The sequence below is a fragment of the Dendropsophus ebraccatus genome, chromosome 5, assembly GCF_027789765.1.
Source record: "Dendropsophus ebraccatus isolate aDenEbr1 chromosome 5, aDenEbr1.pat, whole genome shotgun sequence".
NCBI lineage: Eukaryota > Metazoa > Chordata > Amphibia > Anura > Hylidae > Dendropsophus > Dendropsophus ebraccatus.
Window position 1 is genome coordinate 20,337,272 of NC_091458.1, and position 24,451 is coordinate 20,361,722.

A 24,451-nucleotide genomic window follows, 5' to 3' on the forward strand; every position below is an offset into this window, starting at 1 on the left:
AATGCATAAAAGTCTGCAGACTCCATAACTGCATAGATCAAACATAATCTGATATTAACATCGACACAAGGAATGTGCTTGCCGGGAGCTTCGCGGCTAAGCAGCTGCATGCAAGACTTACATCACCAAACACAATTCCAAGTGTCAGATGTAGTAGTGGTGTAATGGTGCCGCCACCGGACTCTGGAGCAGAGGAGACGTGTTCTGCGGAGTGACGGATCACACTTCTCTCTCTGACATCTGATAGATGAGTCTGGGTTCGGTGAATGCGAGGAGAACATTACCTGCCTGGCTGCATTGTACCAGCTGGAGAGTTTGGTGGTGCTGGTGGTGGGGTAATATTATGGGGTTGCTTCTCAGGGGTTTGTTTTGCCCCTTAGAGAGAGAGATTGATAGATTAGATAGATATCCCGTACCATTAAATGTATTTGGGAGAGTTACCTGGTTTTAACATGTGCCACTAACATATAACGCCCTTGTCACGTTAGATACATTCATCTTCGTGAATGTTCTGCAACTTTTAGAAGCATCTTTTTTCCGTTCTAGTGACAATTATGGTGTCTTCTGTACAAATGGAATTTTACTTTAACCCTTTGAGGACCAGGCCCAAAATGACCCAGTGGACCGCGCAAATTTTGATCATAGTGCTTTCGTTTTTCCCTCCTCCCCTTCTAAGAGCTCTAGCACTCTCAGTTTTCTATCTACAGGGCCATGTAAGTGCTTGTTTGTTACAGGAATAGTTGTACTTTGTAATGGCGTCATTCATTTTACCATAACATGTATGATGGAATCCCAAATATATTATTTATGAAGATATAAATAGGTGAAATCGTAAAAAAGAATGCAATATGGTAACGTTTGGGGGGTTCCTGTGTCTACGTAATGCACTATATGGTAACAGCGACATGACACTATTATTCTATAGGTCAGTCCGAACACAACCATATGCAGGTTACACAGATTCTCTAATGTTATATATATTTTTTTTTATGAAATCCTTTTTTTTGGCAATTAAATATTAATAAAACGGGCCTATTGTGACACTTATAACGGTTTTATTTTTTCACCTACGGGTCTGTATGGGGTGTAATTTTTTCCGCCATGATCTCTAGTTTTTATTAATACCATATTTGTGAAGATTGGACGTTTTGATCACTTTTTATTGATTTTTTTAAATATATAATGTAACATAAAATCGGTAATCTGCGCACTTTTTCCCCTCTTTTCGTGTACGCCGTTTACCGGTCGCAATGACGCTTGTTATATTTTAATAGATCGGACAATTACGCACGCTACGGTATATTATATGTTTATCTATTTATTCATTTTTATATGTTTTATTTATATAATGGGAAAGGGGGGTGATTTAGACTTTTATTGGGGGAGGGGTTTTGGGGTAGTGTAATAGTGTTTTGAACTTTTTTTTTTTTACACTTTTGAAGTCCCTTTGGGGGACTTCTACATACATTACTTTGATTTCTACACTGATGAATGCTATGCCAGAGGCATAGCATTGATCAGTGTTATCGGCGATCTGCTCATTGAGCCTGCCTGTGCAGGCTCAGTGTAGCAGATCGCCGATCGGACCGCACGGAGGCAGGTGAAAGACCTCCGGCAGTCCGTTTCAACGATCGGGACCCCCGCAGTCACACTGTGGGGGTCCCGATCGGTAAGTGACAGGGGACTCCCCCTGTCACTTACACTTAAACGCCGCGGTCGCGGTCGTGTCTTTACCGGTGAGGTCCCGGCTGCTGTTTGCAGCCGGCCCCCACCTGCTATGAAGCGCGCTCCGCTCCGGAGCGCGCTTCATAGCGGGAAAAACACCCAGGACGTAAGGTTACGTCATGGGTCGTCTGGGGACAGACTTCCATGACGTAACCCTACGTCCAGGGTCGTCTAGGGGTTAAAGAACTTTGACAACATTTTTTATGAAAGTATTGTATTGCCCCCCAAAAGTTATAAAAATCACCAATATACACTTATTACGGGAAATGCTTAGAAAGTGCTTTTTTCCCTGCACATACTACTACATCAAGGCTTCACTTGCTGGATAACATGGTGATGTCACTTCCTGGATAACATGGTGATGTCACTTCCTGGATAACATGGTGATGTCACTTCCTGGATAACATGGTGATGTCACTTCTTGGATATCATGGTGATGTCACGACCCGACTCCCAGAGCTGTGCGGGCTGTGGCTGCTGGAGAGGATGATGGCAGGGGGGTGCTCAGTGCCCTCCAGTGTCCCCCTGCCATCATCCTCTCCAGCAGCCGCAGTCCGTACAGCTCGGGATGTGACATCACCATGTTATCCAGGAAGTGACATCACCATTTTATCCAGGAAGTGACATCACCATGTTATCCAGGAAGTGACATCATCATTTTATCCAGGAAGTGAAGCCTTGATGCAGTAGTAAGTGCAGGGAAAAAAGCACTTTATAGGCATTTACCATAATAAGTGGGGATTGGGAATTTGTATAACTTTTGGGGGCAATACAATACTTTAATAAAAATTTTTTGCCAGACTTTAACCCATTCCCGCATCAGGGCGTAACTGTATTTCCTGATGCGGTAGGGGGCGTTCAGAGGGGGCCGCACAGCGCCCGGGACCGCAGCTATGTGTAGCCCGGGACCGCAGATATTAGCGGACACAGTCCGATCGCCGGGACCGCTAATTATACTTTTAAATGCAGCTAACACAAAAAACAAGAAAAACCGAATGCAAGACCAATGTAAATATAAATATTTTTTATTATTATTATTGGTATATCAAAAAAAGAGATTTTAAAATACATAATGGGGGGACTGAAGCTAATACAAATCCCCATACAAACGGTGGATCAAAGAGTTCTTTATACATAAAATGCTATATCAAAAGGTAGGAAGAAAACATAGACAACCTACATATACAAACATATATACTGGGCACTGGGTTGGTACTACATACAGCAAGTAAATAACTCCCACAGTGGGTATATGGCAAAGAGACATATAAAAAACGCCATAAACACATAGTAGATATTACCCATACATGTCCTTAGTATATAAGTCCACCTCACCGTACACCCGACGCGCGTTTCGCGTGTTGCTTTCTCGTCACCCTCGAGAAAGCAACACGCGAAACGCGCGTCGGGTGTACGGTATAAAGAACTCTTTGATCCACCGTTTGTATGGGGATTTGTATTAGCTTCAGCCCCCCCATTATGTATTTTTAAATCTCTTTTTTTGATATACCAATAATAATAATAAAAAATATTTATATTTACATTGGTCTTGCATTCGGTTTTTCTTGTTTTTTGTGTTGGATAGTTTCGGGTGCGCATAGACCGCACTATTTAGGCCTTTTTTGGTAGGATTTTTAAATGCAGCTGTCAAATCCAACAGCTGTATTTAAAAGTATTACTGGCCCCCTTTCCCTGGTGTCTAGTGCAATCCCAGAGGGGAGATCCCTTCTGCTTACCAAGCCGGGACTCAATGACGCTCCAACCCTGATTCCGGCTCTGCATTTGATTCCTCTGGTCTGCTGCAGACCAGAGTAATACAGCAATGATCTCAACCATCATTGCTGTATAAAGTATACTGCAGTGATCTCTATGGGAGATCACTGCATTAATACTGAAAGTCCCCCAGGGGGACTAAAAGTTAAAGTATAAAGTAAAAAAAAAAGTGTTTTTATTAATGAAAAATCCCCTCCCCTAATAAAAGTCTGAATCACCGCCCTTTTCTCCATTTTATAAATAAAAATAAATAAACAAACATGTTTGCTATCGTCACGTGCATAATCACCCAAACTATTAAATTATCACATTCCTGATCTCGCACGGTAAACGGCGTAAGCGCAAAAAAAAAGCCAAAGTGCAAAATTGTGCATTTTTTGTCACATCAAGTCCAGAATAATTGTAATAAAAAGTTGCATATACGCTAGTAAGGTACCGATAGAAAGTACAGAGTACATGGCGCAAAAAATGACACCTGACACAGCCCCATAGACCAAAGGATAAAAGCTCTTTAAGCATGGGAATAGAGCAATTTTAAGGGACATTAATTTAAAAAAAAAAAAAAAAAAGGTTTTAATTTTTTATAAGCCATCAAGTAAAATAAAAGTTACACAAGTTACATATTGTTGTAATTGTAACAACTCGAGGAACATATATAACAAGTCAATTTTACCCCAGGGCGAACGGCGTAAATGCAAAACTCCCTCAAATTAAAAAAAATCATGTTTTTTTTTTCAATTTCATCACACATTTAATTTTTTTCTGGTTTTGCAGTGTACTTTATGCAAAAATTAAGCCTGCCATTGCAAAGCACAATTAGTGGCGCGAAAAAATAAGGGCGCATGTTGGTCTGTAGGTGAAAAAATGCCAACGCTATGGCCTTTTAAACACGAGGAGGAAAAAACAAAAGCGCAAAAATGAAAATTTGCCCGGTCCAGAAGGGGTTAATATTTATGTTCCATTTCATTATTTATCAATTTTACCTTCAAGAATAACAAGATCCCTCCTGCCTCCCTCTTAGATACAGTATAATACGAGTTTTAGTTTATTAACTTGGCTCTTGCACTGGATGTCACCAATGATCGCTGATGTTTTCGTCCAAAGTTTGGAAGCCGCGGCCTTTCTAAGTTCTGTAATTAAAAAGCGTCCTGGTCGGATGAACAAACCTATTTTCTTCAAAAAAGAAATGAGGAGCCGCTGACTCTTGTAAACTGTGACATGAATGCGTTCTGGGGATGTCTGTGGTGACTTTTTTTTTTTTGCATTGTAATTTGCCGGCAGTATCATTGCTTTCCACCTAAGCTGTAGTCACAGGACGGTTGACTGGTCCGGACCCTCATCCAGCTACATCAGTCAGGGGGTACAATGCAGATTCTATTTCCAGGGTTCAGTGTGTTGATTACAGGGGGGAGGAAGAAGGGTAAGAAATTATTCTAGAATGCGGCAGAGACCAGACCTGCAGGCTGGAAAGGGTGAAAATGACACCCGAGAGCTCCTGCTAACCAATAGAGGCTATGTTCACACTACGTATAGTTGCGGCCGGCTATTAACGCAAGTTGCAGCCGGCTACGTACGGTCCGCGAACTTACGCCCATAAGCTACATACGCTTCCCGAGTGGCGTATGTAGCTATCTGACAGCGGTCTTTTACTTGGAAAGCTTCGGCTAGCCCCGGACACCCCACAGAACCTTTTGGATCGGCACAAAAAGCTGCAAAAATGAAGAAATCACCACTACGTACGGGACCGCATGTTCCGCTACGGGCGTAAGTTACAGCATTTCCTTCCCGAAACAATGGTCTGGTTCATTTTTTACGGCGCCGCGTACGATCCGGGCGTAAGTTCTTACGTAGTGTGAACTGTGCGCCCGTAGATCGTATACTTTCCATTGTACGCAAACTACGTAAATCTCCGGCCGCTTATTCACGGAGCGCGCTACGGCCGGAAACTTACGTAGTCTGAACGTAGCCAGATAGTGTAAGATTAGCAGTTTGTATATTTTAAATTTTATTTTTATCTTGTACTTCTTCAAGAGTAGAAGCGAATCACTGCGGCACTCCGAGTAGTGGAAAAAAAATATCAAGGTGGTTTATTTAATCCATAGAGCAAGTATCTTTAAGAGTTAGAGAGATACTTGTGCAGCAATATACACTCACCGGCCACTTTATTAGGTACACCATGCTAGTAACGGGTGGTCTTCTGCTGCTGTAGCCCATCTGCCTCAAAGTTGGACATACTGTGCGTTCAGAGATGCTCTTCTGCCTACCTTGGTTGTAACGGTTGGCTATTTGAGTCACTGTTGCCTTTCTATCAGCTCGAACCAGTCTGCCCATTCTCCTCTGACCTCTGGCATTAACAAGGCATTTCCGCCCACAGAACTGCCGCTCACTGGATGTTTTTTCTTTTTCGGACCATTCTCTGTAAACCCTAGAGATGGTTGTGCGTGAAAATCCCAGTAGATCAGCAGTTTCTGAAATACTCAGACCAGCCCTTCTGGCACCAACAACCATGCCACGTTCAAAGGCCTCAAATCACCTTTCTTCCCCATACTGATGTTCGGTTTGAACTGCAGGAGATTGTCTTGACCATGTCTACATGCCTAAATGCACTGAGTTGCCGCCATGTGATTGGCTGATTAGAAATTAAGTGGTAACGTGCAGTTGGACAGGTGTACCTAATAAAGTGGCCGGTGAGTGTACATGTTACATGTACCGATATGTTTTTTTTTTTTTTTTTTTTATTGAATGCTTTTCATTAAAGAAAAGACAAGGATGAGCGGTACAGAAGAAAAACCTGGGGGAAAGAGGGTACATTACCAGTAAGATATAAGAAATCTATCAAAGTCAGATTGGTAGGTTGGCACGCAATGAATACAGCATAAAATGAAGAAACAATGCTCTACATTTGACCATCCCGTAGAAACATACAGAGAATGAACTTGTTTCACAGTAAGAAGGATCACAGACAGTGCATGTAGGTCACCCTGCTATAGATACTATTGCAAAACACAAGACTGGCATTGGAAGGGGGGGGTGCCATTGTGGTCCTCCAGCAAGAAGTCCAAAAAAGAGGTATACACTAGCTATACAAATTGGTAGGACTTTGTAAGAGTCAACTCTGGTCACCCAGACTATTATATTCTGGCGATTCCAAGAAGCTAGCCTATGGAAACCACAAAGTTGCTGTCTTGGATAGTCGTGATAGTTTGAATCAAATTGACTGCCTCTAACCAAAGAGGTTGTGTGCGTGAGCACGACCACCAGAGGTCAAACATAGAGCCCTGGTCTGGCCTCACATCTCCAGCAAGTGTCTGGACCACTTAGACAATATCTTATGAATAATTTGCTGATATTTTACGGAGAGAATATTTGTGACAGAAGTATAATACCCTTTCCCACTCAGGGACATACAGTGGGTGTGAGATCTTTTTCCTATCCTTTCTGGAAAGCCTAGACCGGGTTTTAGAAGCGGAGAGCAGTATAGCATATATAAGGGATACAGTCTCGGGGGAGAAGCTGACACACGTAGCTCCTTAAAGGTACATATATATTTTTTATGTACAAATTTATACTTTTACTTAAAGGGGTAGTGCAGCGTTTAACATTTATTCTCTAAATAACACACATTACAAAGTTATGCAACTTTGTAATGTGTGTTATTTACGTGAATGGTCCCCTTCCCTGTGTTCCCCCAACCCCAAGTGGGGTGCATTATACTTACTCCATTGCTGTCGACCCCGGCCTCCATCTTGGGTCGACGACGTCATCTTGGGGAGGCCGTCCGAACCGCTCCAGCCGTCCCTCTTGCCGGCCCCCTCTGCTGCATCATCAGCTGCTGACCCAGCAGAGGGGGACGACATGAGGGACGGCTGGAGCGGTCCGGCCAGCCTCCCGAAGATGACGTTGCTGACCCAAGATGGCAGCCGGGGTCGGTGAGTATGATGGTATAATGCACCACACTCCCGGGGTGGGGGGAACACGGGAAGGGGGCCATTCACTTAAATAACATACTTTATGTGTGTTATTTAGTGAATAATTGTTAAACGCCACACCACCCCTTTAAACCCTATAAACTCTGACCACTAACACACTGATCGACAGCTATTCCTATATGAGCAGGTACTGAGATATCAGAGAGTGCGGGTGGCAGGTCGGACCCACGTCTGGCATTTATAGGACAGAACCGACCATCATTGTAAACCTGATTATTACTGCGTTAATGTGTTTGTTGCTTGATAATCGCTGTTTGTGATGCAGGTAGAATTCCCATTGGACAAGATCTGTTTGGTTCTTGAATTCGAGACCGTCTGTAGAATGACCCCGGCCAGGCCTTTTGTGGTCTTCTTCTCATTTACTCATTGTGCAATCCTATGTATTATGTAATTAGACGTGTTGCTGGAATAATACCCATCAACAAGCCTTCCCGAGAGCCCCGGCATATGCCACAATATGAGGTAGATCTGCTCGGGGTTATACTAATAGTGTATTATTCATTCCTCAGCAAGCTTGTGTATAATCGGTCTCATTTCATCCCATTCAGTCACGTTGTCTCAATACTCTCCGTAATTGGTGAATTAGACGCTTCTTCAAGCTCTACCTGTCGTCAGCGGTTTCCATAGTTTAACTCATGATTGAACCTTGTATGCCTTGAATTTCAACTATGTCCTTCCTAGGTTTCTTAACACCAAGAAAATCAGGTTGTACATAGAGTCTTCTTGAATATTGGTGGTGGACCTTTGTTTTTAAAAAACTTTTTTATGAATGTCCCATTGACGTGCATGAGGTCCACATACAATGCTGTGGGAGTGCTTCTTTAAGCATAGAAACATAGATTATTTGCATTAAATACACCCTGCTCCATCTAGTCCTCAATATAATTATAGTACTTGAAAATCCCTATATTGTAATCCGTAATCATCATCTTCTTCTTCCGTTTCTTCTTCCAGCCATTTTTCTGCGATTAATACAGCCTGAACCGCTTTGCGCACACACTCCGTTCAAACTGCGTTTCGAAGCCCTCGGCGGTGTGAGGTGTGCTATCTATTTTTCGCTTCGATCGGATTTGTCGTTTTTAAGAATTTTACATTTAAAGACCCCTAATTTCCCATAGAAAATAATGACCCATTGGAAATAATGGCCACACTCTAACCGCTAACAGCCAATCACCGCACATATGCAAATAGCTGAAATATAGCAGCCAATAGGAACTCTAAGGTCTCGTCAGGCAATGTATCACACCATCTACAGTCACATGTCCACTATTGGCCAATAGAAGATGTAATATATGGAAGGTCCTTAACGATTTTGTCTCACTGACATGAGTAAGGTTGTCATGGTAACCGAGCAATGATCTTTACCATTATAAGTAGCAGAGTTCAGTCAGTAAAATAGCAGAGCTGAGGCAGGCATGTAGCAGGGACGGTACACAAGCCGCTCTTAAAGAGACGGTACCCAAGCCGCTCTTAAAGGGACGGTACCCAAGCCGCTCTTAAATGGACGGTACCCAAGCTGCTCTTAAAGGGACGGTACCCAAGGCGCTCTTAAAGGGACGGTAACCAAGTCGCTCTTACAGGGACGGTACCCAAGCCGCTCTTACAGGGACGGTACCCAAGCCGCTCTTACAGGGACGGTAACCAAGTCGCTCTTAAAGGGATGGTACCCAAGTCGCTCTTAAAGGGACGGTACCCAAGTCGCTCTTTAAGGGACCCAAGTCACTCTAAATGGGTCCCTTTAAGAGCGACCTGGGTCCCTCTAAGAGCGACCTGGGGTCCTTTAAGAGCAAAATATGTCCCTTTAAGAGCAAAATGGGTCCTTTTAAGAGCGACCTGGGTCCCTTTAAGAGCGACCTGGGTCCCTTTAAGTGCAAAATGGGTCCCTTTAAGAATGAAATTGGTCCCTTTAAGAGCGACCTGGGTCCCTTTAAGAGCGACCTGGGTCCCTTTAAGAGCGACCTGGGTTCCTTTAAGAGCGACCTGGGTCCCTTTAAGAGCGAAGGGACCCAGGTCGCTCTTAAAGTGACCCAGGTCGCTCTTAAAGGGACAGGAGCCAAGTTGCTCTTAAAGGGATGGGACCCAAGTCGCTCTTAAAGGGACGGCACCCAGGATTTAAGGGGTAGTGCGGCGCTAAGAAATTATTCACAGACTAACACACATTACAAAGTTATACAACTTTGTAATGTATGTTATGTCTGTGAATCGCCCCCTTCCCGTGTCCCACCACCCCCGCAAGTGTACCCGGAAGTGTGGTGCATTATACATACCTGATCCGTGTTGCGCATGTCCGCCATCTTGTGCCAAGACGTCATCTTCGGACAGACGGACGAACCGCTCCGACCGTCCCTAGTGCCGGCCGCCTTCTGCAGCGTCATCAGATGCTCAGCCGCGATTGGCTGAGCATAACTACAAATCATGCTACAAAACTTTACACTATGATAGGGAAGAGGGAGCAAAAGAGCAGAGACTTCTACCTGTCTCGGGACTACAAACTTCCAGCTCAGTGTCCCTTTAAATTCCCAATTTCTTTATCTTCTCCATTGCTGAAAACATCCATAAAAAATCAAGAAAATTGTAAAGGTAAAAAGAGGAAATAAAAAAAAAATGCCATAAAAACATAAGTAGCTGGTCCGATATCTCGCCGCCGTAACTTTAAATTTACAACGTTCCCATAGGAGTCTAATGTAGCACTATGAAGGTAATGATCTGTGCTCAATTGCAATGTACTGTTCTCTAGCTAATGACGCCTGAATGCATTAGTTTATTGGGTAGGGGTTTGGGGTGGGGATGTAGCCCACGTGTAAGTAGTAGACTACTTGTGATCAGCACTTAGCAACATACGGTGCGCTGATGGATGGTAATTGCCATATAATAGGCTGCAAGGACAAGCGGAAAACATCTTAGCTTGGAGTGAGGGGAACCTAATGCTGTTACACGCTGGAGAGCCTGTTCACATATTATCTATGTCAATGTTTTCTTACATAATATATGGTGTCCATGCACCTTAGCTCCTTGTTCACCCGACAACTGTTCATCCCAACACATGCATGCTCAGAGCAGCCGCCAGACACCTCAGGGGGTGGCTAATAGTGTTATTACTACAGATGAGCCAACTTCTAGGAAGTTTGGGTTCGCCTGATCCTGGATACTCTGCATTTGACTCCCAGTGGCTGAAGAAGTTGGATGAAGCCCCAGGTCTTGTTCGGGATCGGAATTCTGGACTTCTGGACTTCTGGAATTATTTATTTACAGGGTTCCCTTCACCTATTGGGAGAAGAAACAATAAGATATGTTGAAATCTATCCTACCTGACCTTATATCCCCCAACATAGCTGTCAGGAAGAGCTGGGATGCCACCGAAGATGGCTGTCTTTGAAAGTGGTGTTTGGCTGATGTTAATGTAATATGCAGGAGGCACCTTAAAGGGCTGATAAAAAAAAACAATCGAAAACATAGTTTTTACATTTACCATCCCTACTGAGTCTGTCTCCATTTGAATTTTCCGCTGTTTGCAGGTCTCTGAAGCTCCAGTTGGTGTCTTCATTTTTTCTTCACTTCCTGGTTTGAGGTTTCCTATGATGCACTTTGTCTCCTGTGATGTCTAACTGACTCTGTAAAACTGTTAGATGGCTAACAGCTTGCTCAGCCAATCAGCCAATGAGCAACCTGAGTCATCTGACAAAGGGAGTCTGGCCTAACAGGGCTTAGACCAGCCTCCCTCTTGATGTAATTGTCACAAAATGGCTGCCACACAGCAGCCTGGGGTCAACAGTCATTAGGTAAGAATGAGTTTACTTCACTTCCTGGTGGGGGATTGAGGGGGGGGGGGGGGGAAGGGGAGAGGGACAGATAGGTGATTTAAGCATTTTACCATGTTATATAACTTTGTAAAGTGATTCAATTACTGGGAAAAAGATTTTCGCTGGAGTACCCCTTTAAAGGTTCCAAAACCAAGTTGTGTTACTAAACTGTCTTTTGAGTTTTTAGAGACCACTCCCTTGCTTGGTACCTCCCTTCCTCTGCTGGCAGTTTCTGTAACTCAGGGACCATATTTAGGATGGCACTGCTGGCGTGCCACGTGCCTCCATAATAAGATGGTGTTACTTTAGGGTGTCACTCCCATGGGTGCAGGCAGATCAGCCAGTGTGATAGCTTCTTCCTTAGCAACTCGGAGGAAGTAACCAAAGAGGAGGAGGAAGAGATGTGACTGAGCTGGTAACAGGGACAGGGCATGCTGAGTGCGATTCCCTTTATCACGTGTTCTCCGTCTCAGACGCGGAGCAGGTTGTAACCCGGCCCACTGCAGAGACGGAGGACACGTGATCCGTGTCTCCGATGGAAAGGGGGAGAGAGGAAGGAGCAAGACAGAGAGAAATCTGTCCAACAGCTTTTTAATGTCTTGAGTTGCTGTCGAATATAAAAACTTGGAAATGACGCAGAGGGCATGGTTACAAACTGTTGCAAATATATATAGCTGTCTGATTACTATTAAATAAATCCGGCTGCTCAGATCTTTACTATTTTCTGATTCATAGCCAACAGTCCGGAAATATCAGGGGCAAATTATTGAGGAGGATATCACCAGCCGAACACAACAGTCAGTATGAAATGGCTGGAAATAGGTGGCTCTCCACTGAATAGAGATGGTCTCTTTAAACCCATGGCATTGCAATAGATGTATTATAAACCGCTGGAATGGTTTGGATGCTTTGTATAAATATTAATTTAGCCCAGGTTATCGACGGGTGAGCTTGGAGGTAACTGAAGTTACTAACCGTTGGACTGATGCGGACTAGATGCCAAAGGTGGAGTGGATCAAAGGGGACTATGTCCCAAAGGTGAAGTAGATCAAAGGGAACTAGGTCCCAAAGGTCGAGTAGATTAGATGTGGACTTGTTCCCAAAGGTGGATTAGGTCAAATGGGGGCTTGGTCCCAAAGTTGCAGTAGATCGAATATGGACTAAGTCCCAAAGGTGGAGTAGATAAAATGGGAATAGATCCCAAAGGTGGAGTAGATAAAATGGGAATAGATCCCAAAGGTGGAGTAGAGGAATTGTGGACTAGGTCCCAAAAGTGAAGTAGATCAATTGTGGACTAGGTCCCAAAGGTGAAGTAGATCAATTGTGGACTAGGTCCCACAGGTGGAGTAGTTCAAATGGGGACTAGGTCCTAAAGGCGGAGTAGATTAGATGTGGACTTGGTCCCAAAGGTGGAGTAGAGCCTAGGTTCTCTGTCTGGATAGCATGTACCCCAGGGGTATTTACAGTGTATCTAACACGTAGGAGTTTAAATGCAGCATAGGTCAAGCATGTGTACAGTCACAATACCCATTAATGCATATGGCTGACCCTCCTACATACTGCGGAGATTGATAAATGCCACTCAGGGAATATCCACTCATGGAGCAGACCCTTACCGAATTGTAGCCCTAGGATGATCTGGTAGAACCTACATTTTTATTAGGTATTATAGGGAGGAGAACCATTTTTACCCCTTTATTTGCTCTTCTTATACGACCGGATGGATCTTCTCTGTACTTTTCTTTCAGCCCAACTTCATGATTACACTTCGGTAACGGTGACTGCAGAGATTAAAGTTCTTTCTAGTCTTAAGTATTCTCCAGCTAGCCGTAATCATTGCCCATTATTGCTGTCACTTTGTGTTTGTTTATTGTAATTACTGTTGCACTGAGTTTATTGTACGCCACACACGGTCTTCAGATGATTGCCGCTCATAAAGAGCCTATTATGAGGTTCAGTTCCCTTTACAAGAATGGATATAGTGTAGCTGTGTGTGCAGGGGCGGATTAAGGGTACCATGGGCCCGGGCAGTCCAGAAATTGTGGGCCCCCTGCTAGCCTCGCCCCAACTAAAGAAAAATGGCAGAGCAATGTCCTCTGCAGTGACTTATTATCTCTCTCTCCTATCTATCTATCTATCTATCTATCTCGTGTCTCACTGGTCCACCAATATACTACAACTCCCAGCATATCCTGAGGGCTGCAGACTGTCAGTAAATGCTGGGAGTTGTAGTGTCTGCACAGCTGTTGTAGTTGGGTCCTAGGTGCATCATACAATAGATGCTTTATGGAAGATCACTATACAGAGTTCTGTGGGAGCTCAGTAAAAGGGAAGTGACCCCTAGAACAGCACTACTGTCACACTGTTACCATATTATCACCATAATGTTACCATATTATCACCATACCGTCACACTGTTAGAAACCAAATCCAGTACACCAAGAACAATATTACCAATAGAAGCGATTACAGTGCAGTTACAAATGACTCACAGGTGAAGGCTTTTCAGATTGCCGTCGCTCACTTTTCGCTTTCTTCTCCATCTGGCCATCATGAAGACTTCTCTGTCCACAACTCATCTACAGGCGGGCAGCTGGAGGTGACTGGGGCAGGAGGGCAGCTGGGGTTGACTGGAGAAGGAGGGCAGCTGGGGATGGCAGGGAGCAGCTGGGGTGGCAGGAGCAAGAAAGCAGCTGCGGATGGCAGGGGAGCAGCTCGGGTGACATGGGCAGGGGGAGCAGTTGGGGTGACATGGGCAGGGGAGAGCAGCTAGGGTGGCAGGGGGAGCAGCTGGGGTGACGGGCAGGGGAGAGCAGCTAGGGTGGCAGGGGGGAACAGCTGGGGAGGCAGGGAGGAGCGGCTAGGGTGGAAGGGGGGAGCAGCTGGGGGTGGCAGGGCAGGGGGAGCAGCTAGGGTGGCAGCGGGGAGGAGCTGGGGGTGGCAGGGGCAAGGGGGGGCATCTGGAGGTGGCAGGGCAGGGGGGAGCAGCTGGGGGTGGCAGGGGCAGGGGGAGCAGCTGGGGTGGCAGGGAGGATCAGCTGGGGGGGTGGCAGGGGCAGGGGGGAGAAGCTGGTGGTGGAAGGGAGGAGAAGCTTGGGATGGCAGGGGCGAGAAGCTGGGAGTGGCAGGGGCAGGGGGAGAAGCTGGTGGTGGCAGGGAGGAGAAGCTGGGGGTGGCAGGGAGGAGAAACTGGGGGTGGCAAGGAGGAACGGCTAGGATGAAAGGGGCAGGGGGTGGCAGCAGCATCACTGTGGCTGGTGTCCTGGGCCAGCCGATCCCCCCCCCCCCCCCCCCCAGTGCTGTTAAGGGGCCAGGGGTGAACTTTCCACACATGCAAACCGTTACACACCAATCCGGAAGCTCACTGCTGCAGTCCTGGTGCCCGCACTTCTCTCCCTTCTTGCTCGGCGGCGCAATGACGTCACATGTCTGCCGCCGAGCAGCTGACATGTGAAGTCATCGAGCCAACGAGCAGGAAGGGAGAGAAGTGCGGGCACCAGGACTGCAGCAGTGAGCTTCCGGCCCTGTGTGTAACAGCTTTTCTGTGCCGGAAGCTCACCCCTGACCCCTTAACAGCACGGGGGGATCGGCCGGCCCAGGCCACCAGCTGCAGTGATGCTAGTGGCCTGCGCGGAATGTAATCTGGGCAATCTCCCTGGGCCCCCCTGGAGCTTGGGCCCCGGGCGGTTGCTCCGATTGCCCTCATTATAATCCGCCACTGTGTGTGTCTACATGAGGGCCAGTGCTATATCTCACCATTATATAACTTGTGTATCGTATTTTTTTGCAGGTTTCATCTCCTTGTCCCTAAACTAATGTGGAGAGACTAGCTGTTACAGTTTCCCTCATCCTCATGTTCCCCTATACAGTGGTGCCCTGGATTACGAGCATAATTCGCTCCGGGACCGTGCTTGTGATCCAAATCCACTCTTATACCAAAGCAAATTTTCCCATAAGAAATCATAGAAATGCAGACAATCGGTCCCGCACCCCAAAAATAATGATTTATTATTCTGAATAACATGTGAAGCAAATGAAACAAACATTCAGAAACAGCAGAATGTGATATTATAAGTTATTGTACAGTAATGGAGAGGATGGGAAACACAAGGACTGACAGAGACTGCAGGGGGCATGAAGGAATGAGCAGGACAGATGTGGGCACATACATGAAGCGCTCTCTGTCCAGGGAGAGAGGGGTTACAGCTATGGAGAGATTACCTCCACAGTCCTGTCCCCTGATGGAAGCCCCAGCCTGAAGTGGATCTCCTATGATTTGGAAGGTGAGGGAGACTTCCTGGGTCAGAGTACATTGCTGTAGACCCCGCTATGCAGACCATGCCCCTCCTCCACTCCCCCTCCCACTAAGTACAGGGAGCTCTTACACCAAAGCAATGCTCTTAAACCAAGTCATAATTTTGAAAAACTGTGAGCTCTTAAACCAAGGTACCACTGTATCTCTTTAGCACACCCTTAGCATGGAGGACATTATACAGCAGTACTGAGTAGTATTAGTGTGAATCCAACACTGGGATGAAGCAGTCACTGCAGCTGCTTACTCTTCCTCCTTCTTCTCCCATCTACATAGAATTTTATCATCAGTAACCTGATCTCTCAGTGATGTTGATGACCTGTAATCTTTTTTCCCCAGAAAAAAAAATTCTCTGTGCAGGGGAGGAAGGAGAATATTCTAATATTTATATGTAATAATTTATGGGGAAGAAATTGAAGCAATAATGTAGTATTGTACATGCTATAACTTAAGATATATTAATGTTTATCTTCTTTTCCAGCGTTTAAACCTTCGTCGTCAAGACAATCTTCTGCCAGAAAAGTCCCTGCAAAAAATTATTCCGAGGTAGGTAGCGCCCCGATGTGGTTTGGGTTTTTGTATGCGGATAAAGGGGATGCACTTAAAGGGGTAGTGCGGAGCTAAGAAATTATTCACAGAATAACACACATTACAAAGTTATACAACTTTGTAATGTACGTTGTATAACTTTGTAATGTGTGTTATTCTGTGAATAATTTTTTAGCGCCTCACTACCCTTTTAAGCTAAAGTGAATATTTATAAAGTTATGTAGGTGTGTAATTTACTTCTATTTTAAAAATCTCAAGCCTTCCAGTACTTATTAGCTGTTGTATGTCCTGCTTAAAATGGTGTAGTCTTTCCAGTGCTCTCTGCTGCCACCTCTGTCCATGTCAGGAACTGTCCAGAGCAGCAGCAAATCCCATAGAAAACCTCTCCTGCTCCGGACAGTTCCTGACATGTACAGAGGTGGCAGCAGAGAGCACTGTGTCAGACTGGAAATAAAACACTACTTCCTGCAGGACATACAGCAGCTGATAAGTACAGGAAAGCTTGAGATTTTTAAACAAATCTGTACCAGAGGAGCTTGCATGCTCATTGCTAATCCATACAAACTCTATGGGAGTTATAGAAACAGCTGAGTGCCTGGGCTGTATTCACACTGTGCCATTTTGCCTTGTTTTTCAGAATTATGCAAACACATTAGCATAATTATCATTATTTTATTGTTTTTAAAATATATATTTATTTTTTAATACATTTCAGGCCTCCTTGCAGTGTATTATGTCTGTCGGGGAATCACTCTCATGGTTCCTATTAGGAGGAAATTTTGCACCATGCGGGAAAAAAATTTCAGTGTGGAATAAAAAAAATAAATAAAATGCAAGCTTTAAAATCATAACATAATCTGCATGCACATGTGCATCAAAATTCAGATGCAGTTTCTGTGTAGGCCTTATAGCAGGATTTTCTATCTGTGAACAAGGCCCAATAGGTAAATCATCTTTGGCGTCCTGAGGGTCTTTGTACGGCTGACAGCTCTGGAGCCCCGGGACACGCTAAGCCCGACTGCCGCTCCAGAGCTGTCAGCGCTGCTCACCGGCTGCCTCCGGCCACTGCATGAGGTGGGATGCTCTCTGTGCCTCCTGCTGCTGGGCTCTCCGGGGCCGGTGCACTGCAGGAGGTGGAGAACGGTGCGGAGTGGAGGGGCACACTGAGCACGTCTGCAGGAGCGGCTCAGCAGGAGCTGTCAGCGCTGCCTCCGGCTTCTGTATCCTTATGATTGCGGCGCCACAACTAGGGGTGGAGGGGTGATCGCTGCAGGGCTCTCTGAGAACATTAAACTTTGGGGTCAGCTCCGGGGACTGCCCTCCCCCCTGGAGATACAGTATAATGTAGGTTGAACGGCAGCACATGTGGCTGTATATGTGGTAATGCGCGGCAGGGTAAAGCAGGTTGTACAGTGTCAGTCAGTGTATGACCTGCTTTACCCTGCCGCGCTATCTACAGCAATGTCACTACTATTAGTACTGCAAGTCCCAGCGCACCCGATGGCCAGACACATGTCAGTTCAGTGTCTGGCCATCGGGTGCGCTGGAACTTGCAGTTCTAATATTAGTAGAATTACTAAGACGCTGACCAATAGCAGAGAGCAGGGGAGGCGTGCCAAGCCAGGGAGGGAGTGTCGGGAGCCCCAGGAACGCCCCGGATTGTGAGGTATCGGCACTACGTGTCGACCCCAGATGGCGGCCCAGGGCTGTAACATGGTCCTGCCCGAACCCGGAAGTCAGCCTCTTCCGGACCAGCGAAATTTGGGTAAGGGCCTTGAATTTGCTATCTATGTATATTATGGATCTATATAACTTTTCATGTGGGGAGGGAATGGGGGGGAAAGTTTTTCACCACACTACCCCTTTGAGCTCCATTTAATTCAGTGGAACTGAGCTTCAAACCCCACCCAATCTGGAGACAAGAGTGGGGGAAAAGTGGCCATGTATTTGTAGCGCCGGATAATCCCTTTAACACTTTCACTTTAGACCATGCACTTTCCACTTTCACTTTAGACCATGCACTTTCCACTTTCACTTTAGACCATGCACTTTCCACTTTCACTTTAGACCATGCACTTTCCACTTTCACTTTAGACCATGCACTTTCCACTTTCACTTTAGACCATGCACTTTCCACTTTCACTTTAGACCATGCACTTTCTACTTTCACTTTAGACCATGCACTTTACACTTTCACTTTAGACCATGCACTTTCCACTTTCACTTTAGACCATGCACTTTACACTTTTACTTTAGACCATGCACTTTACACTTTTACTTTAAACCATGCCTTTTAGATGTTTTGCTAACATGAATGAGATCTGTCTGGCCCCCTGTTCTCACGTCATATATCTATATCTTATCTTCTCAGACGATAGAGGATGATGACTCCGATCTAGAGGAGGTTTCCTTCACCCCATCTAAACATGTGGACAAGAGGTAAGCTGGGAGGAGGATTTACTGAGCAAGATGGAAGACATGGTGGAGCCACACCTATTGTATCTCTATAATCCACCTTATACTCGCTGAAGAAAAAAGGGCTGAAATAGAGTAAACAAAAATTTCAACTTTTCTCCTTTCCAGGTGGTTTCACACTTTCTTAAAGGTGATATCCAGGATTAGAAAAAAAAACAGTTAGGGCCCTATTACACCAACAGATTATCTGACAGATTTTTAAGCCAAAGCCAAGAATGGATTTAAAAAGAGGAGAAATCTCAGTTTTTCCCTTATTACCTGTGCTGTGTTTATAGTCCATTCCTGGCTTTGGCGAGAAAGGAGCTGCTGCACCTCACACCCATGGCTGACACTAATGCCTCTCGGCTACATTTAAAAACCAACGCCAGAATGTTGGTATATAATTTGATCAAACCATTTTGTACCACATGCAGGTCCGCTGGCCCACATTGATCCCTACACTAACTCACCACTGTGTCTGTCAGCGACTGCTAACCCCACAAAGCGAGCACAAGCTGGGAAGGGAGGCTACGGAATGGCCCTGCAACCCCAATGTCACAGGACCAAACCCCAGGGGCCCCCCCAAACCCCACAGGCACTGAAAATAGTTGCAGAAGTCTCCATACCATGTAATATACACCTGCTGCTGTTACACAACCAGTGCTCATATATTTCATTTATATGGTGTTTTATGGAGGCAGAGACGCCTATAAATCATGGGGCAGACGCACAGGCCAGCTGTATGTGGACAGGATGAATGAAACCTCTACAGCTGGCCTGTCAGCATTAACCACATTACTATATTATAGGACTGAACAGATTCCATATATATATATATATATATATATATATATATTCATTCATTCTTAAGGAATTCATGAATAAACAATGTAATAAAACACTTTGGGTTATCAGACCTGATCCCGCACCCGCTCTCTGTATTCTATTGCTGGAAGAGCAAGACCCCTTAGAATTAATATCTCTGTCAATGTGAATAGCTAAGAGTGATGTATTATATATGTCATGCAATATGCAGCATTAATAACAAGGTTTATATATAGATGTATGGCGGCGTGTTTAAAATATCAATAATCTGAGTGTTAAAGCTGATTTCCATCTCTGTTATAAATACATGAATGTGGTCGACATTATGGTATAATAAAAGACATGCAAGTATGATATAACATGTCTTATAGTGCTATGCCTCATACTATACTATGCAGACAAGTCTCCCTTAAAGGGGCCCCTTAACTATTCGGGTTTGGCCCCTAGAAGTTGCCAGTTGCTGCAGATTTCCCTTATAGCGACCACTAACATATGGCTAGATCAGATGTCATACAGCAGCTAGTTAGCAGCTCCCCATGTCTATAACTGCTAACAGTTTTGGAAAATACCAATTAGCTAAATTGTACAGTGTCTCAAGTGTCAAAGAGACCGTGCTGAGCTGCAGCATTCATGCCCCCCCCCCCCCTCCGTTCCCTGCTTCATATGATTGATGTACAGGGCTCAATGAAGTAGCCCCCTTAGCTGACCAGCGAGTTCCAGCTACCTAAACCCCACCAGTGTTAATGGCTATTTACTGCCTGCACATTTGCACCAATGTAGCACTACACTGCATCGGTGACCTTATGGCCTGATCGGTGGCTGAGCTGTGTGTCGACACATAGTTGTGTAATATACTTGCTTTTTTTTTTTTTTTCAAGTTTTCTGTGTTTAAATAAACATTATACAGTACATACAGCCAAACTGTGCTCTCTGCTCCCTCCCTGCCGACTTTCTCTGTTGAAATAAGGAGACCAAACACAGGAAGTCCCCGTCCTTTGTGCACTGACGCTAGGAAGACACCTGTCCATCATGCAGGTTGTTTATCAGCTGAGGGCAAGTAACTTAGGCTAGTGATCGGATGGAGGATTGGCAATGACAAATTGGGTAGAAGAGAGTAAGGGTGTTATTACACGGGCCGATGGGGGCCTGATAATAACTGTAAATGAGCTCACTTACTGGGCCTATTACATGGCCCGATAATCGTTTAACAAGGGCTGCATAAGGATTGTTACCGATGTCTTTGCAGCCCTTGCTTAAACTCTATATATTACCTATCCATGCTGCAGGGCTCCTTGCGCTCTGCTTCTCCCCGGGTCCCACGCGCTCCAGCTTCAGAGCGGCCTGTCTCAGCTGACAGGCCACTTAGCCAATCACAGGCCGCGGCGGTCATGGCCTGTGATTGGCTGAGCGGCCTGTCAGCTGAGACAGGCCGCTCTGAAGCTGCAGTGCGCGGGACCTGGAGAGAAGCAGAGCACAAGAGAAGCCCTGCAGCATGGATAGGTAATGTATAGAGCTTGAAAATCGTCAGCCGCCGGCAGCGCACCGCTATTACACGTAGCGATGCGCGGTCAGCACCCGACAATTATAGATCCAAACCTATATCAATGATCAGCTGATGATCGCTGTCATCGGCTGATTTTTGTGTTTATTACACAGAGCGATAATCTTCCGGATAGGGCCGAATCGGCCGATTATCCTTCCGTTTAATAGGGTCCTAAGGGTACTACTACACTAAACGATTTTTCAACGATGAACAATAAACAAACTCAAACGACTGCTATGGCGAACAACCGGAAATCGTTCACCCTATGACACGGAACGATGATCGTTACTTATGATCATTATTGCGTTCGTCCTGTCGTCGACACTGCTACTGTGAACAACTGAACAACGTCTTATTCCAATGCCAATGATTTGCAAATGATCAACGATAAAAATAGGTCCAAATTCTATTAAACAACCAACGATTTCTCATTGGTTGTTTATTCATTGTCTGCTATTACACTAAATGATTATCGTTCAAATCCGAACGATTTAGCGATTTTACGAACGATAATCATCCCATGAATTACCACCCTAAGAAGGACTGATGTGGCCCTAGGGGTTGCTCCCCAAACGCCAATAGACCCCTATCCTCTTCTTGCCATAGGTAAGAATGAATACAGTTGGGGGTGGCTCGCTGGATTTATCGACCCCTGAAAGCTGGTAAGATCCTCATAGGTAATAAGATAGTAAAATAGTATAGAGTATATTGGAATAGTTGTATACTGATATAGAGTAATGCAGCCATATGAATTAGGGCTGATGGCGCCATACAATCCTGGTTTGAGTGGAACTGGGACCTCGAATGGCAGACTGCCAACATGGTACAGTAGTGCTGTTCAAATGGGGAACCATGAGGAAGAGGGATGCCCTACAGTATATATGTGGGGCCGGCGCTTTGGTGTATGGAAGGAATACTGTCGGGGGTCACTTAGGAGGATAGGTTCCCAGTATGGGGGGTGTCTTCCGGGGGCAGACGACCAGAGTGTGATTGTTAAACACATGTGGCACAGGGGAGAAGGAATCCTTAACTATTGACACACATGGGTTGTATATATAGAGGCTGGGTGGGCAGATGAGTCCTCGGCGAGGTAGGAGTGGAAAATATATCCTTAGAAGGAGGGGAGAGGGAATAGGTTGAACTTAATATAGGTAGGTCATTGGGGGGAGGGGAGGGTACCTCTTAGGGAAAGACAAATAAGTTTGTTAAAACAGTAGACAACAAACAAAGAAAGTAAGCCAAAAATGGACTATTACAGCAAAGTGGCGGCTTAAAAGTGATATATACGTCTAGCCACGATACCATGTTTCAAGCTTTTTCTGTAAAAATTTGAGGGATGTATTGATATATGTATGGTGCGTTATCTTTGAAAATAAGTAAATTATGAATATTAAAAAAAAACGTTTTGCTAATTCTATTATCCGCTCTGCAGCTTATTAGAGACAATGCTCTTTGTTATGTAACAATTCAGTCAGTATAATGTCACTGTGTGGTTACAGAGGGTTTGGTGCTGGGTGACAAGAGAGCTGACCATACAATGCGAGCACCCCCAGGTTCTCTTCTGCTGAATGTGGACAGGCAGCAGCTTTACACATGCGCAGTGAAGACTTGTCCTGCTCAGGAATTGCTGTCAATCAATACCAAGCCATGTCTGTGAGCGCACAAAGGACTGGGACTTCTTTTGTTTGGTCTCTTTTTTCGAACAGAGAAAAGACCAAATATTGGCACGGAGAGAACATGGACGGCAGTATGACACCTAGTGGCCGTATGTATAAAAGTGAAGTAAACATTGAAAATCTAACTGCTTGTGATCACAACTCTTCTTGATTTCTTAAAAATAAATGTCCCTTTAAGTAGAGTCTGCCACAACGAGAGATACCCTTTCTAATGGCACGCCACCCTGCCTGATGGCAACGCAAGTCTCAACACATCATCCTCTGACAGCAAAGTGGTGTATGGTGTAATGCAGAGCTATTATATTCTTTATCAGGATCACAATATCATTGCTTTGTATTGTATTATACTAATACCGACTACCACCAATGTACTATAGTCACTTCCTCTCAAACATCCCTATGGTAATGGCGATGTTTGCCGTATTTGACGGTCTCAGGTATGATACAAGCCGCGTGCCTTTTTGTCGAGGGGTTAATGGGTTAATTTAATAAGACATCTGCTTCCTCTTAGGATAAAGTTAAGGAGCCCGTTGGCGGCTATCAGTAGAGTGGAGGGGCCTTACTTTCATCTGTGCGCTCTCACTGCTACTTTAATGGAGTAGCACTTTGTCTCTTTGTTATCCAGTATAAAGCCTCTTTCATCTTCCTACTCCTGATCATTTATACATTTTTAATAAAGAGGAAGTAGGCTTGTGAATAAATCGGGGGCTTTATATGTACAAGACGCTTTTGTGTACTTGCAGAAGGTTTACGCCGCCTGGTTTCTTTATATAGAATACTATATACATCACAGCTCAGCTCCAAAACATTTCTTGTATTCTTATATAACCTGGTAGTATCTGCATGATGGCAGCAGAGATGGCATATAGTCAGGAGAGATGGCACATAGTCATCAGGAGAGGGCACATAGTCATCAGGAGAGAGGGCACATAGTCATCAGGAGAGATGGCACATAGTCATCAGGAGAGATGGCACACAGTCATCAGGAGAGATGGCACACAGCCAGGAGAGATGGCACGTAGTCATCAGCAGAGATGGCACATAGTCATCAGGAGAGATGGCACATAGTCATCAGGAGAGATGGCACATAGTCATCAGGGGAGATGGCACATAGTCATCAGGGGAGATGGCACATAGTCATCAGCAGAGATGGCACATAGTCATCAGCAGAGATGGCACACAGTCATCAGGAGAGATGGCACACAGTCATCAGCAGAGATGGCACACAGTCATCAGCAGAGATGGCACACAGTCATCAGGAGAGATGGCACACAGTCATCAGGAGAGATGGCACACAGTCATCAGGAGAGATGGCACACAGTCATCAGGAGAGATGGCACACAGTCATCAGGAGAGATGGCACACAGTCATCAGGAGAGATGGCACACAGTCATCAGGAGAGATGGCACACAGTCATCAGGAGAGATGGCACACAGTCATCAGGAGAGATGGCACACAGTCATCAGGAGAGATGGCACATAGTCAGGAGAGATGGCACACAGTCATCAGCAGAGATGGCACATAGTCATCAGGAGAGATGGCACATTGTCATCAGGAGAGATGGCACACAGCCAGAAGAGATGGCACACAGCCAAGAGAGATGGCACACAGCCAGGAGAGATGGCACACAGCCATCAGGAGAGATGGCACACAGTCATCAGTAGAGATGGAACATAGTCATCAGCAGAGATGGCACATAGTCATCAGGAGAGATGGCACATAGTCATCGGGAGAGATGGCACACAGTCATCAGCAGAGATGGCACATATTCATCAGCAGAGATGGCACATTGTCATCAGGAGAGA

General features: G+C 45.2%; 1 protein-coding gene across 2 annotated transcripts in view; it reads left to right on the forward strand.

Annotated features, from left to right (window-relative positions):
• MRE11 (MRE11 homolog, double strand break repair nuclease) overlaps positions 1-24,451 on the forward strand; it is a 161,133-nt gene that overhangs the window by 95,163 nt on the left and 41,519 nt on the right. For both annotated transcript variants that reach the window (XM_069971979.1, XM_069971980.1), the window contains exons 17-18: positions 16,081-16,145; positions 18,520-18,587. In XM_069971979.1, coding sequence (XP_069828080.1) covers positions 16,081-16,145; positions 18,520-18,587 — 133 coding nt within the window. The remainder of the gene's footprint in view (positions 1-16,080; positions 16,146-18,519; positions 18,588-24,451) is intronic.